The sequence below is a fragment of the Populus euphratica genome, unplaced genomic scaffold, assembly GCF_000495115.2.
Source record: "Populus euphratica unplaced genomic scaffold, PopEup_1.0 scaffold32.1, whole genome shotgun sequence".
Taxonomy (NCBI): Eukaryota; Viridiplantae; Streptophyta; class Magnoliopsida; order Malpighiales; family Salicaceae; genus Populus; species Populus euphratica.
In genome coordinates this window covers 1428359-1444728 of record NW_011499861.1, presented here as the reverse complement: position 1 = coordinate 1444728, position 16370 = coordinate 1428359, and the positions used below count along the sequence as shown (strand labels likewise).

The 16370-nt window shown below is 30.4% G+C and overlaps 1 protein-coding gene across 2 annotated transcripts; it reads left to right on the top strand.

The window, feature by feature from the left end:
- Positions 1-12836: 12836 nt before the first annotated feature.
- On the top strand, positions 12837-15446 carry LOC105124833 (pinin-like). Of its 2 annotated transcripts, none has more exons than XM_011024975.1 (3): positions 12837-13085; positions 13617-13692; positions 14772-15446. In XM_011024975.1, exons 1-3 carry the CDS (start codon positions 13080-13082, stop codon positions 15191-15193), a joined length of 504 nt encoding a protein of 167 aa, XP_011023277.1. In that variant the 5' UTR covers positions 12837-13079; the 3' UTR covers positions 15194-15446. The 2 variants fall into 2 exon arrangements, with proteins under 2 accessions (XP_011023277.1, XP_011023278.1); XM_011024976.1 differs by lacking the exon at positions 12837-13085 and adding an exon at positions 13308-13412 and having other exon boundaries at positions 14772-15445.
- The last annotated feature ends 924 nt before the right edge of the window (positions 15447-16370 follow it).

Sequence of the window (16370 nt, the reverse complement as noted above, 5' to 3'; positions counted from 1 at the left end):
AGATTTAATGCACATGCTTGAAACGAGGATTAAAAGTAATTTAAATTGTAATGCTTCTAGTCATGGTGAGAATCTCTCCTTTTTATTCATGAACATACATAAGCATGGCCGAATCATATAAAACATTTAGTCCGTGTGTAATTTTTTTTTTCTATTTGCCGTGGTAGTTCTATTTATTTGGTTCTGCAATCCTAATAATTTTTTTTTAAAAAAATCAAACATATTTTGTCAATATAATGTTGGAAATTTATTTAAATTAAACAAATTATAGTGAATAAAAAAATAATCTCTAAAAACTCTTCATTTTTTCATCCAAAAAACTCTTAGTTTTTCTATATATAATTCTTGATTTATAATGATTAATTAACTATTAATAATGATAAAAATTATTTTTTATTGATTATTTAACCTCTTAGCTTCCGAAATTCATTATAAAAAATAGATGAATAAAGAGTTTAAAACTTAAAAATCTTCAAATTCTACACATTTTTTTTCACCTTATTTTTAATGTTTTTCTTCTACTTTTTATGCTTTGATTTTTTTTTCCAAATATGAAGCTGGGGTTCATTTTATGAGAGATATTTAAGTCACATAATCTTTTCATTCAAAAACCTTGTTTAAAAATACATTAAAACCAATATCATATTGTTAGGATCTTGAAAGATACATTACAAATATTTTAATTGCACAGGTGATGAGCAATATAATCTTAAAATAAACAATTAATTATTGAAAATAATAAAAGCTCTAGTCATTTAAAATACTTTACCAAGAAAGTACTTATATTTGTTCAAATTCAAGCACTATTGTTTTTATTATTAGTATGCATATTAAGACTTTGATCTTATATGTATTGCAAATTTGAGTATATATTTAGATGGTGTTTGACTACGCAGCTGCAGTTGCGTTTCATTGAAAACGCAGTCGATAACTATTTGATAATGAAAAAAAAGTAAATTATTGTTTATGGATCCCATAAGTTATTGTTCATGGGTCCCATATATTTTTTACGTTTGGAATGCAGGTAATGAAAAGCAATAAATTCATGCTTTTCACGCACTGTACATTCTAATTACAATTTGTATTGTTCACTAAACAGTGTAATTAGCATGAACAATGCAATTCATTAGAGCACTGTTCATGTTTTTTTTTTTTTTTTGTCTCTATAGCTTTTGTCTTTTATATTCATCCTTCAATCATTTTAATTCTGTTGTTTCTAAAGGACATTCATTGCATTGAGTGTAAGATTATACATTTTTTTTCAATTAATGTTTCACTTGCACTGTTTGCATGAATAGTACAATTCTCTTATAATGTTCATGTTTTTTTTTTATGTGTTAAATTTTTTAATATTTTTTTAAAAAACACTAGTTTAAAGTGAATTAAATTCACTTGCACTATGATGTGGACAATATTTTTTTCTCAAAAAATTATTATAGAGTAAATTAAATTCACTTGTACTATAATATCAATTTTATACCTGATAATATTTTATTTACACTCAAAAATTTATGAAAACTGTAGTTCTTATCGAATGAATTTTGTACGTAATGGAATTATAAATAGTTTAATGGAATAATAAAAAATATTTTTATATAAAATATTTTTTATTTCATGATGTAATAGGAGTAATTAATTCTACAATATTTAAATTTAAAACCATCAATATTAAATATATATTTTTTAAAATTATTTTATAACCTCAATTTCAAAAGCATTATTAACTAAACACATTAAATTATTTTTTCTTCTACCTTAATTTCAACAACAGTTTTAACCAAATATATATTTTTTTCAAACCAACCTCAATTAAAAGTACTGTTTATAAAATAACTTTTTTCAAACCACAACCACAATAGTTACCGCAATACTAAACACACCCTTAGTATGCATATTAGAGTTCTATTATTATTTGTGTTTAGAGCATGTTGTCTTCAATTATCCTTTCACGTATTTATATTTAAAACGTATTTATAGTTTTAAACATGTATAAATTTTAGATTTTTGTTAGACATCTATTATTTAGTATGCTTTTATAAAGATAAACTAAATATCTCTAATAGCAAGTCTAATATATATACAACTTTATTTCTACATATAAAATATAAGTGGTTGTCTTCCTTTTAAGAATTTGTTTAATGCATCAAGTAGTGAAAGTTGATATAAAAAAAATCCAGGTGAGATTTGCTGGAAAGCAACCAAGAACATTATTAAATACTCAAAGATCATGGGTGTTTTTGGGAGTATTTATGTTTTTATTTTTAGATATTTTTTAAAAGTGATTTTGTTTTGAAAAAATATCAAATTAATATTTTTTTTAAAATATTTTATAATAATTTTGATGTGTTAATATAAAAAAATTATTTTAATATATTTTTAAGTAAAAAAATCATAAACAACAATCTTAAAAACACAAGATATATTATTGGTGTGCGGAGGAGGTAAGATCACGATGAAGGAGTTCGAGTTTTTAGTACTAAAACAATTTAAAATAACAATTAGAGAGTGTTTTGTTTGAAGAGCTAGAAAAGGTTTAAAAATAAACAAAAAAATCATTTCAATTTAAAATGAGTTTAGTATTATAATAATAATAATAATTTTTTAAAATATTTTTAATACTAACATATCAAAATGATTTAAAAATATGAAAAAATAACTTCAAATAAACAATCAAATATTTATAATCACCACGTTCCCATACAAATTCTTGCTCAGTTACCAAAATCGAGTACATTATAGCTTTCAGGGTATCAAAGAAGGTTACTTGAACTAAAAAGCTCGTATCAGAAAACCTAAGATTAAAAAGAAAAAAAAAAAAAAGACAACGTGGTGTGTCTGCAATTTTTTTTTTTTTTTAAACCGTGGTGTGTCTGCAATTTTTTTTTTTTTTAAAAAAATACAGAGTGTGATCAATACTAAATCCAGTATGTAGGAATATACCACCCAAGAATAATCTACGAGTGTTTTCTCGTAAAGATTTTGATTAAAGTAGTTCATGGGGCCAAAAACCAGCCAAGAAGGCGTTGCCGTGAGACTGCAAGAATCTTTTTCGATCAACTAATTTGAAGTGTCTCCTGCTGTAGATTTTTTTTTAAAAAAAACCTTGTCATCCAGACATTCTGCTCACAGAAGAGACAAGTGAATAATGCATACAGCGCACCAGTTCGCCTGGATGCGTATTCTGCAGCCTTTACATCCATAGTTTATTAGGTTTTTTTCAAGTTTGTTCTTTTGAAGAAGAAGAGCCCCCTCTTCTCTGCCAGTGACAGAAGACAAGTAGGTGAAGCCATGTGATGTCCAAGACTCCTAGTTCCAAGTTCTATGGATATCATGTGCTGCTACTTAACTCGAGTAATGGCATGGAAGGGGAGATGCTCTGGAGCATGTTTGTGACTGTAGTAAGCTGATTTTTCAAAAAAACTATTTTTTCTTAATTTTTCTTTGTTTTTTTTTTAATTTTTAATATTAGTATATTAAAAAAATATTAATTTAATATTTTTTAAATAAACAGGATCTTAAGGAAACACCTAAAAATAGAAGCATCTGCATCCCTGGACAACCTAAAACATAACTGAAGGAGCGACCACGCCCTTTTCCATTTTTAGCCACGAGTGAAGTATGCCAATCTACCCTTCAATGCAAGTAGCCATCTAAAAGTGATGTTAGTGATAACCGTGAATACAACCACATTGAATTTCTATAATATATATTAATCAAATAATTACTAACATATATTAAAATACCTTTATATTTCACTGGAAGCAATTAATACTGAAATAGCAAGGTTTTTTTTTTCTTTCATCCTATGAAATTTTAACTTTGTTTTTTTTTAGAAAAACATTTTATCCTCCTACATGGAATTTACTAGATATTTTAATTTATTTTTTATAAAATTGTTTCAATTTTATGATTTGAATTACAAGTTTTACAAATTAGTCGAGTTGACTCGGGTTATTTTTTAATTTGTTTTTTTAACATTATTTTTCAATATTAGATTAATTAAAAATTAAGTCATATAATTGTTGTTTGATTTGTTTTCTATTAGATTATCTTATAACTCGAATATTAGGTTTTGCAAGTTAGCTATATTGACTCAATGTTTTTTGTTATTTTTCAATTGAATATTTTTTAAAAATTTTATCATTTAAAATTGAGTTCATTAATAATTAAACTTTATTTTTTTATTTGCTTTCTATGAAGTTATATTGATCTCTTAACCTCAATTTGATAAGTTAACCCATGTTAACTCAAATAATTTTTTTGTTATTTTTTTCAATTTAATTCTTCAACACTAGATTGATTGAAAATTTGATTTGATTTGATTTTTTTAATTTTCTTTCTATAGAGTTATCACAATCCTATAATCAGAGTCGTGGGTAAAGCCAAATGACTTAAGTTTTCTTTTTTTAGTTTTTTTTTAATTTTATTCTTTAATATTGAATTGATTATGAATTAAATTTCATAACTTGTATTGGTTTTTGTTCTATAAGGTTATTCTGGTCTCATGACTTGATTAAAAAGTTTAGTTAATTGAATTAAGAGGTTTCTTATGTTCTTTTGTTAATTGATTTTTTTTTTAAATTTCATCATTTAATAATAAGTTGATTAGAAATTGAGTTTTATAATTTACTATGATTTGCTTTTAAGAGGTATCTAGTCTTATAATCCATGTTTGGTAAGTCAACTTGGGTCACAAGTTTAATTGAATTTTATTTTTAATTTCATCATTCAATATTAAATTGGCTGATAAATAAGTTTAGTAATTTTTTTATTTGTTTTTTATTGGGTTATCAAAGTCTCATGATCTAGGTAGCGAATCTAGAAGGTTAACCAAATTTGATCCAATCAATCTAATATATTGTTATTTTAATATTTTTTTTAAAAAATAGTTTTAATTTTTTTTCAATTGGACTAATTTCTTATTTGTCATAGGGTTGTCTTCATATTTTTAAAGTCAATCAAGTCATAATAAGGTAATTTTTGTATAATTAAAAATTTTTTCTGCTAAAAAATACATTAATAATATCATAATAAGGTAATTTTTGTATAATTAAAAAAATTTTCTGCTAAAAAATACATTAATAATATTTAAATATTTTTTTATGTAAAAAAAATTGATCTGACCTGGCAATGTAGCATGAACAATAATCTAATGTATATTCTATTCATCAAATAAAAAAATATTTATATCTTATTTATTGTATTTTGAATATTTATTTGTTAATATTATTTAATAAAGTATTAAAGAGTAATATTAGGTTAATATATATATATATATATTGGTCAAATATTCATAATGGAGTTTTGAAATGAATTTCAGATTAGATTGGTCAAATATTTATAATTTTTCAACTACTTATCAAATAAGATAAAGTATTTGTAGACTTATATATCTATATATATATATAAAATTCAAATGCAACTTATTAATCAAATTAATTGTATATCCTAACAAGAGATGCCAAATACCAGTGTCACTGTACATGTATGCTTTCCCTCTGAATCTTTATTTTAACACTAAATCTATTGATTTGATATTTTTTATTTTATAAAATACAACAAAATCTTTTTTTTTATTTTAACATGAGATATGATTTTCCTTGTTTACCTAACATTTCAGTTGTTATAAGACATAATGTCATTCTTACAGTCATAAATTTCGAAAATTATCACCATATTTTATTTTTTCCCTCTCGAAGCACATAAACCGGGGGCCCACCCTAGGCTGTTTCTTTTTCACCCACTTGGATGTCTCAAAAAGTTCCAGTTGGCGTTGAGGCGACGCCACAACCAAGCCCTGCAAATTACAAGAACGGAAGTGACGCAAGAGAAGCAACGTGTCTAAAGATTGGATCTCTAGTGCCAAGGCTTTAAAAAATGGCTGCCTTCTAAATCTTGCGGCTTAAAAATGGAACGTCGCCGGTGATGTTAAGAACTCGCATGGGAAAATTCCACTATTGACTAGTGGGGTCCGTACTTTCCTCTGAAGCCTAAAACGACGGCTCTTGTTTGACGCAAATAACCTCAATTACACTTGTTGTTATTTCACGCGCCACCAACTACATGACTCATAAACTCTTGACCATTCAAATTAGTTACTTGCGGGCACAAGTTTAACACCGACTCCGCTCCAAATTGAAAATAAAAAATGGTTTTTGCATTTTCCGTTTAGCCATGTAAAGAGAACAAAACGATGGGTGATTTCATTTGCTTCTCATGTTCTCCTTCTCCTTCGTGCTATGCCTAGTTTCACTTAAAACATTTTGTTTGTAAAAATGTGTAGTAAATAAAATGATGGCGTAACTAATAATGAATTGATGATGATGAAATGGCAATGGTTTTATTATTTTTGTTGTTACTTTTGTAATTGTTATTCAACAAGATTCATGAAGTTGAAACATTTATCCAACTAAATTTATAAATTGATTATAAAATATTTTATGTTAATTAATTGATTAACATAAGTATTTTATGCAAAATTAATTATAGTTATTAACACTTATAAGCCTAACTTAATACGTTAACATGAAAAACTAGCAATTTACAATTATGGGAATTAGATTTTAAGCTGAACAAAAAGATATTGATTTAATAAAACTTAATTGACAAATTAAATTTGATTTAGTTGACTAAAATAATTTTTTTTATAAAAAATAATGTTATTTTAATAATTATAAATGATACAAACCAACCTAGTAATCCAATAATCTATATATACTTTCGAATCAGTTTTAGAATTATATATATATGGACACACACATGATTGGTATGAAACTAGCACATAAAAAATAGGAAAATTGGTGGGGACATCAGACCTACATCATAAACTACACAAGTATATGGACGAAGACAACATAGGATGACCCAACCTATTACGTTTTGGTTGGGAAACTAAGCTTATTTAGGTCTATCTTATTGTTATTTAATTTAGTCCATTTAGACCTGTATCATTGTTATTTTATTTATTTAATATTTTTATGTTAAACAATTTGATTTGATGGGCCGAGCCCAATAACAAGATGTTTTAGGGTTTACTATTTACATGTTCTTCTGTCATTTTATGAGATAATTTTGATGATTATTGAAAATATTGTTGACTTTACATATCTTCAATCCTTTTTCCTCTCTTTTTTAACTTTTTTCTTTCTCTAAAGCTTCTTTTTTTACTTTAATTCCTATTATTTATTATCTCGCATCAAATTTAGTATCAAAGCATGACTTTTGATTGTTCTTACAATTAAACGGTTTATATATTTATGCTTAACCCTAGATCTGGTTCGATCTAAAAAAACACTCTACTGTTCTGATTGAAAAAAAAAAGGGGAAACACTGTTCATCTTCTCCACCAGCAAATAGTCGCTGAAATCAAAATTATCACTGTTCATCATCAATGATAGCCATTAGCAGTGGCGCCCTTACCATGACTGGCGACTCAGCCAATCACAGTAGCATACACACCACGATCGAGAAGACCATTGCATCAGCCCACAAATCCACGTCAATTTACTACCTCCAACATCAACCAGCGTCACCTCTACAACAAACCTTCAGCTTCAGCAACCAAACCAGTGTCACAAACCACCAGTCACAACCACCCATAAACCCACCACAGCTAGCATAGATTGGTGATTTACTGCAGCAAGGGCAGTGTAACAAATCTTTGTCTACCACCATCCACAATGCTCTTGCCTTCAGTAACAAGAACTGATCAATAGGCCCTCGTCCAGCAGTGACACCACAGATACCACCACCTCTTCCCTCACACTGCCCGACTTAAGTAGAATCACGAAGCCTCGCTTCATGCGCCATCGCATACAGCAGCGACAATAAACCACAAAAGGTAGAGAAGATAGAAACAAAAGCTCCCAAAATAATTAACCCTACCACGTGAGCACCATGTCATCATGCCGAGTAACATCTGTGTCACGCCGAGAAACATCTGTGTCAGTAGCCACGTCAGCATATTCTACTACATCATCCTGCATTGCCACATCACCTGGTCATGAATTTTTTTACCCACTGAATATCATCATTCCTGGTATGCTTTTACATTTGTTAACCAAGATTTAACATTAATATTATTTTTTTATGCTTGTCCATAACTAAATTACATATCCTGCCTTTAAATTAAATTACCTTAATTTTAAGCTTGTTTAGCATTGAACATCTGATCCTCTTAATTAATTATGAAGCTTGGTTAAATTAGTGGAAAAACTGAAACATTGTGTTTGGATTACTTGTGTGCATTTAGAGAACTAGCATTGCTTGTTTGCGCATGTTCCTGGTTTAATCTGTCATTACTTAGTTTCCAAGATAATAAAAAAAATATTTTTAAAAAAAAATAAAAAAAATAAAATTTATTTTTTATTTTTATCAGCTATAATTTTATTTTACGTTTTTACTTGCAAGTGTTATTTGTGATCTTAGTCCTATGATTAGTTTTTGTATGCATTTATATAACGATCGTCTAATACACAATCTAGAAGTCATAACTATCATGGACCCAAACTCTAGTAATGTTGTTATGCGAACAAAAATGAGCAATATGTCCTATCAAATGAACAACCTTTCTGGGAGAATGGAGTCCATAGAAACTTTGCAAGTAAAATAATCTAGTGAGAGTGAGCATTCTAATGACAACTATAGGAATCCTCAAAGACCAGTTCCTCACAGGAATCGCCACCATAACCAATATTAGGGTCACAATGACCTTGTTGACCCTAACGATAGTGAGCATTCCAATGATTATCGTCAAAGACCAGCTCATCCTAGAAACTGTCAATACAATCACAATCAAGGTCATCACAATTACGATGACCCTTATAAGCGAGTTATGAGGCATATTAAGGTAGAAACCCCAACTTTTAAGGGTCAACTTGACCCCGTGAATCTTTGATAGATGGATCCGTGACATGGATCAATTCTTTGACTAGTATAATTTATCTAAGAATAGGTAAAAGAAGTGTTAAAAGAATTTCTAGATGTTTTTTCTTCTGAACTACCTGATACTTTACCCCTTATACGTGATGTTCAACACGCCATATATTTTATCCTTGGTGCCACATTACCAAACTTGCCTCATTATAGGATGAATCTGAGTGAACATGTTAAGTTACAAAGGCAAGTATGTGAGTTATTACAAAAAGGATTTATACAAAAGAGTTTAAGCCCTTGTGCAATACTTGTGCAATACCTGCATTATTAACACCTAAGAAAGATGGATCATGGAGAATGTGTGTAGACAATTGAGCCATCAATAGCATTATAATCAAGTATCGTTTTTTAATTTCTCGATTGGATGACATGCTAAATATGATGGCAGGAGCCCAGATCTTCTCTAAGATTGACTTGAAGAGTAGGTATTATTAGATTAAGATCCGTCTGGGAGATAAGTGGAAAATGCCATTTAAGACTAAAATATGATTTATATGAATAGCTAGTTATGTCTTTTTGCCTTTCCAATACACCAAGCACTTTTATGAGAGTAATGACACAAGTGCTTTAGCCATTTATAGGAAATTCCTTGGTGATATACTTTGATGATATTCTTATTTATAGCAAAACCAAGAAAGAGCATTTCAATCATCTTATTCAAGTTTGTACCACCCTAAGAAAGACAAGTTTGTTTGCAAATGTCAAAAAGTGTTTCTTTTTTACGGATCAAGTGGTTTTTTAGGGTTTATAATGTCATGGAAATGAGTTTCTACTGACCCCTAGAAAGTTCAAGCGATAGTAGATTGGCCTGAACCTAAGACTATTCATGAGGTTCGTAATTTTTTTTTTAGGGTTTATAATGTCATGGAAATGAGTTTCTACTGACCCCTAGAAAGTTCAAGCGATAGTAGATTGGCCTGAACCTAAGACTATTCATGAGGTTCATAATTTGTATGGGCTTGTGATTTCTATCATCATTTCATCAAGGGATTTAGCACCATCATGTTGCCTATTACAGATTATTTGAAACAAGATGAGTTTAAGTAGAGCAAAGAAGCTAATAAATCATTTAAGGAGGTTAAGAAGAAGATGACGAAGGCCCCAATAATACAGCCACCTGATTTTACTAAAGTGTTTGAAGTAGAATGTGATGCTTTGGGAGTCGGTATAAGTGGGGTACTTAGTCATGAAGGTCACTTTATAGCCTACTTTAGTGAGAAACGTAATGAGGCAAAATAAAAGTACTCAACTTATGATAAGGAGTTTTATGCGGTGGTTCAAACCTTGCGCTATTGGCATCATTACTTGTTACCATAAGAGTTTATTCTTTACTCTGACCATGAGGCCCTTTGCTATCTTAACTCCCAAAAGAAGCTTAATCACAGGAATGGTCATTGAGCAAACATACTCATTTATTTTGAAACATAAATCTAGAATAGAGAATAAAGTTGCTGATGCTTTAAATCATTGGATAACATTGTTGTGTGTAATGAATGTTGAAGTCACAAGATTTGAGAGATTTAAAGTGGGGTATGAATCTTGCTCATAATTTAGAGAAATATACTTGACAATGAAGGATGAGAATCACCGTGTTATAAATGGTTATCACCTTCAAGATGGATATTTATTTCAGGATAATAAGCTTTGTATCCTGAAAACATTTGTACGTGAATTTTTAATATAGAAGATTCATGCTGGAGGTCTCTAAGGATATTTTAGAAGGAATAAAACCATCGAAGGGGTGAAACATCATTTTTTCTAGTCTAATTTGAAAAGAGATATAGCCAAATTGGTAAGTCAATGTTGAACTTGCTAACTAGCTAAGTATAGAAAAATAAAATACTGGTCTTTACACCCCATCGCCCATTCCCAGTTACTCATGGCAAGATGTAAGCATGGATTTTGTGCTTGGGCTTCCACTTACTGCAAAGAAACATGATTCTATTTTTTATAGTTGTCGAGCGCTTCTCTAAGATGGCCTATTTTATTCTTTGTACTATGAGCAAAGATGCTTTCAAAGTTGCAAAACTCTATTTTAACGAGATTTTCAAGTTGTATGGTCTTCCCCAATCCATAGTTTCGGATAGGGATGTTAGATTTACAAGTTATTTCTGAAAAACCCTTTGGCATATGATGGGAACCAAATTGAAGTTTTCTACTACTTACCATCCCCAAATTAATGGTCAAACTGAGGTGTTTAATAGGAGTTTAGGCAACCTTGTAAGGTGTCTAGTGAGTGATCATAATAGGAATTGGGATATGATTCTTCCTACGGCTTAGTTTGCCTATAATAGTTCTATCAATAGGTCAATAGGTATGAGTTCCTTTGAAGTTGTACATGGTTAGAAGCTTAGGAAACCTTTAGATCTTCTTCCCATGTCCCTTCATGCTAGAGTGTCTGAGTCAACTGAGTTTTTTGCACGTGGAATTCAGGATTTGCATATTGAGATTACTAAACAAATTCAAGCAAGTAATGTGCAATATAAACTTTTAGATGATTTATATGGATGACTGGGAGACTATGTTATGGTACAGATTAGACCTGAGTGGTTTTCTTCGGGAGCTAATAAAAAATTACATGCACGTAGTGCCGGGCATTTCAAAGTGTAACAATAGGTTGGTCTAAATGCTTATGTTTTTGATTTACTATATAATTTTGGCATTAGCTCTATATTTAACATTGAGGATCTAGTTGCATACTATAAGCCACTTCCTATTCCAACTAATCGATTTGAGATACCACTTAACTCCCCCCTGATTATCCTATTGAAACCTTTATCTCTTTCACTGTGACATCAACACAAAAGGATAATATTAATGCTATTTTAGATGAACAAGTTGTTTTTAACATGAATGGTAAGGTCCAATGGTTTTTAGTTTGCTAGGTGGGTTGACTTGACTCAGATTGCATTTGAATTACTAGAGATACTTTGCAACAGTTTGATCCAAATCTTTAGGAGTACTATCAGAGTCGGCCAGTGCTACACTCGTCGGGGTTGAGTTTTTCTAATCCTAGGAGAGTTACTGGGAATACCAAACACACACCACAAACTACACGAGTATATAGACAGCGACAACGTAGGATGCCTAGCCTATCACGCTTTAGTTAGGAGACTAAGTCTATTTGGGGCTATCTCATTATTATTTTATTTATTTAAAATTATTTATATTAAACAGTTTGATTTGATGAGCTGAACACAATAGCGAAATATTTTAGGGTTTAGTATTTATATCTTCCTGTGTCATTTTGTGAGACAATTTTTTTTATTTTAATTCTTATTATTTATTATCTCGCAAGAAAAACATTTGTTTTCTCATGATACTAACAAAACTAAAAAATGAAGACGGGTTCAAAAGAAAATGAGAAGAAAGAAACTTGGTTGAAATAAAATGTTTTATAACAAAAGTGAGATATAGATTAGGGTTGCTTCCTTTCAACAATCTCAAGTTAGATAATATACTATTTTTTTTTAATTTTTATGAATGATGAATATACACGAAGCAAACCAATAAACTTGTGAGAAAAAGCTTTATTTTCATTTTAAAATATTCAAAATTAAATACAAAGTTTATATAGTGGTAGTTTATATATGTAGGCAAAATTTTGAAAATTATTTTTTGTATATAATTATTATTTTTATTTTTAAAATATTTTAAAATAAAAAATATTTTTTAAAAAAATCATTACCTCTGCATTTTACAATTCTCCTATAAAAGAAAAAAAGGAAACAAAAATGTTTTGCGTAATTCAATTTCAACATGTGGTCAAGCGTAGTTCTCACTCCTCTTTCATTCGCGTAGACATACATAGAAAACGATGTATCTTTACCTGTTTCAGTCTGAGGTTAGAGAGCTTGAGACTGGTGGTCTCCATAATTCCACTCCTAACACCCCTTCCACATCCGAGTACTCAATTTATTCTCCACGTTACTTTCTCTCTCTCTCCTATTCTGCATTTCTTGTTTTCTTTCGGATTTATTGGTGTCCATAACCATCTCCATCTCTTTTTCAACGAAGCACCATTTGATTACGTATCCTACTCTCTTTTTTTCAGCAGCCCTCATCTCTCTCCCCGTTACCCCACCTCTCTCCGCATTCTCTCATCTCAGTTTTGATCTTCACATCCCTCAAAAGGCTAACCAGAAATGAAGGTTAGATTCCCTGTTATGGAATCTTTATTTATTTATGTATTTCCTTTGTAATTCTTTATTGGGTTTCGATTCTTTAAGAGTTTCTTGGTTTCTAAACGGAATTTAAGACATTCTGGTTCATGGGTTCATTTGATTCCCGGTATCTAGAGGAGTCCATGACTACCAGGGGTATCTTTCTGGGACTGGTTAAAGAAAGAATCAGTATTTTGAGTGCTCTTTTTAAGAAGAGAGTCTTTTGAATGTCAAGTTGAGGTTCAGATTTCGTACATTAGTCAAGTTCTGGTCTCTTTATAGATAATTGATCACTAAAAAGTTTGTTGATTCTGGGTTGGTGCTTTCTTACATTTGTAACTTGTTTCGATTTTTGCTACTTGTAAGAGTGAAAAACATCGCATATTTTTTAGACAAAAAACAAAAAGTAAATCAAATTGGTTTTGATCATTTCATTAAGTTTTGCTGACATGATTAAGGAAATTCTGAAAGTAGTTAAATTGAAGTTCTGAATTAGATCTATTTAATTTATGGTTGCAGAAGTTTGTGTTGAGGTTGGACTTGCCTGATGACAAATCCAAGCAAAAGGCTATGAAGACTGTGTCTACTCTTTCAGGTGCCAAATTAATCTCTTACTTTTCTAGGATTTCAATGTTAGTTTTTTTCCCTTTACCTTGCATGTGTAATTTGGATATGTTTGATGATGGGAAGCAAATTGTTTTTTTTTTAAAGATTGTTGTTATAGTTGATTTTGTTTAAAACTATATAAAATATATTTATTTATTTTTAAAAAATTATTTTTGATATTAATATGATTAAAAAATATAAAAATAATTTTTATTATTTTTAACCTTAATATTGAATTTAAGCCCACCACATGTTTGTTTAATTACTCCTTCTCTTTGTTTTTTTTTTTTTTTTTTTTTTTTTTGGTGTGCGTAAAAACACTTTTGTTCTCTGTTTCCTTTTCGTAATGATTGCTCCGTCTGTCTATTTTTTTAGTTGAGATTTCCCTTCAGGTCTCTCCTTTCTCTAGTTCAACTATTTCTATCGAGATTCAAGTAAATATGACCTTAAATCATAGAGGACAAATGTCTGTACCTATCAAATAAGCCATCGCGCGCAAACTAGCAATGAAATATATATATATATATTTCTGTTGAAGTAATTCTGATTTATCGAATATTCTCCTAAAATCATGAAAATTGTCGTGTAGATCCAATATTTAAATGCACGTCCTAATCAGGCAAAAGAAAACAAACGGAAATCAAACTTGCATGTAGAGTGAGACAGGGCTGCATAAAATAACTTTTCCAAAATCTATGTTTTCTTTTGTTTGCGGACAAGCTAACCATTTGCTTTATAATCTGCATATATTTTGTATGTGGTTGGTGCAAATTTTTAATGGGCCGGGGATGAGGTTCTTAAAAGACAGTTTAATTAGTGGTTAAAGCTTAAGACTTTCCACATATACGGAGGCCTATCTCATCCCACTGAAACAAAAGGGAGTTTTTTTTTTAAAGAAAATTAAAAACTCTGAGGAATTCCCAATAAACGAAGAGAGGGTTCCCAATAAAGAAAATGGAAAAAAAAAATGATGGTTGCATCAATTTGCAAGTGTTTGTGCTTACTAATTTTTAGCGGGCGGGACATTGTAATTGTTGTTGGGGAAAATAACGTTTTGGAATCTTATAGGAATTGATTCCATTGCCATGGACATGAAGGCAAAGAAACTGACTGTGATAGGAACAGTTGATCCTGTAAGCGTAGTCAGCAAATTGAGAAAATATTGGCAAGCAGATATTATCTCAGTAGGGCCTGCGAAAGAGCCTGAGCCTGAGAAGAAAGAGGAGGCTAAGAAAGAGGAACCCAAGAAAGAGGAGGAGGCAAAGAAAGAGGAATCTAAGAAGGAAGAAGCTAAGCCAGAGGAAGCCAAGAAAGAAGAACCCAAAAAAGAAGAGGAGAAGAAGGAGGAGGAGAAAAAGAAAGAACCAGCACCACCGCCAGACCCAGTTATGGAGCTTGTCAAGGCCTACAGAGCTTACAATCCTCAAATGACCACATATTACTATGCCCAAAGCATAGAAGAGAATCCAAATGCTTGTGTTATCTGTTAAGTGTTGGGCTATTATAAATTAAAGACGACCACTTTTCCTTCCAGCTGATGATTGCTTTTAATCTCATCAATGTGTGGTTGAGGCTAGCTTGCGACATATAAGAAGTGAGGAGCCCTGCATGTATATAGGTGGTGGTATATCTGCCTCTTTCATCTCTTCAGACATTAAGTAATCTGTAGAGAGAATAAATGAAATTTTTGCAGCTTGTTCTTTGATACATTTTCGATACATAGCTATTGCTATTTCTTGTTTCTTTATTTTCTTTTGTATTCAATTTCTTGTTTTTCAAACCAAGCCATATACAGTAGAATATAGAACATTCCCATGTTTGGAATGTAATAAATATTATTTTTTAAATATTTATCATTTATAAATATATTAAAAAAATATATATTTTTTTAGATTTACCTTTAACGTCACCCTATCAAGATAATTTAATTTTTTGAAAAAAACACAGCTGCCGCAGTGGAATGATAAACAGGGCTGCCCAGACCGTTCTCTAGTAATATAGTTCATAGGATGGCAAAAGTGGGAAAATAATTTACACCCACGTTCATGGTTAATAATAGCCTTGCCTTTTTGGAAGAGAATCCATGGTGGACCATAGCTAACAAGCCAGATTTTGTTTTTCTCTCTCACCGCCTTCCTCTGTTCATGTGTAAGGTGTAGAGAGAGAAGCGAATTTGTGGATCTCATTTATCTTAACTTGTCAGCTTTGTCCGATGTCAGCTAAAGTTCCGTGGCCCAGCTAATTTGGTCGGTGTCGTTATGCAATGATGATTTCAAAGGATCCAACTCTCTTCTTGGCAAGTAGCATGCCACTGTATGGTTGGATATCAGAAGTTAGCTTATGGAGTTTTCTGTTTCGGGAATTTAATAGAGACAGCTTGAAGCATGCATTTTCTTTTCGAGATTTGTGGTGACTTATCACAGTTAGAATTAGTAAAATAATACTGCCAAAAAATATTTAGAGATCCGGGATAATTAATTGAGTCGTTATTGATGAATCACAAATATTATTTGCAACTTAAATATAGGAATTGTGATTTCTCTAGCATACTCGACCTAGAATAATTTATTTTTTTTTGTCATTAACTCCCTGCCCCCTAAAAAAACAATTAGCATGATTTAAATAGCTAGTTTTTCAACATTAAAATATTATTTATATAAGCAATAC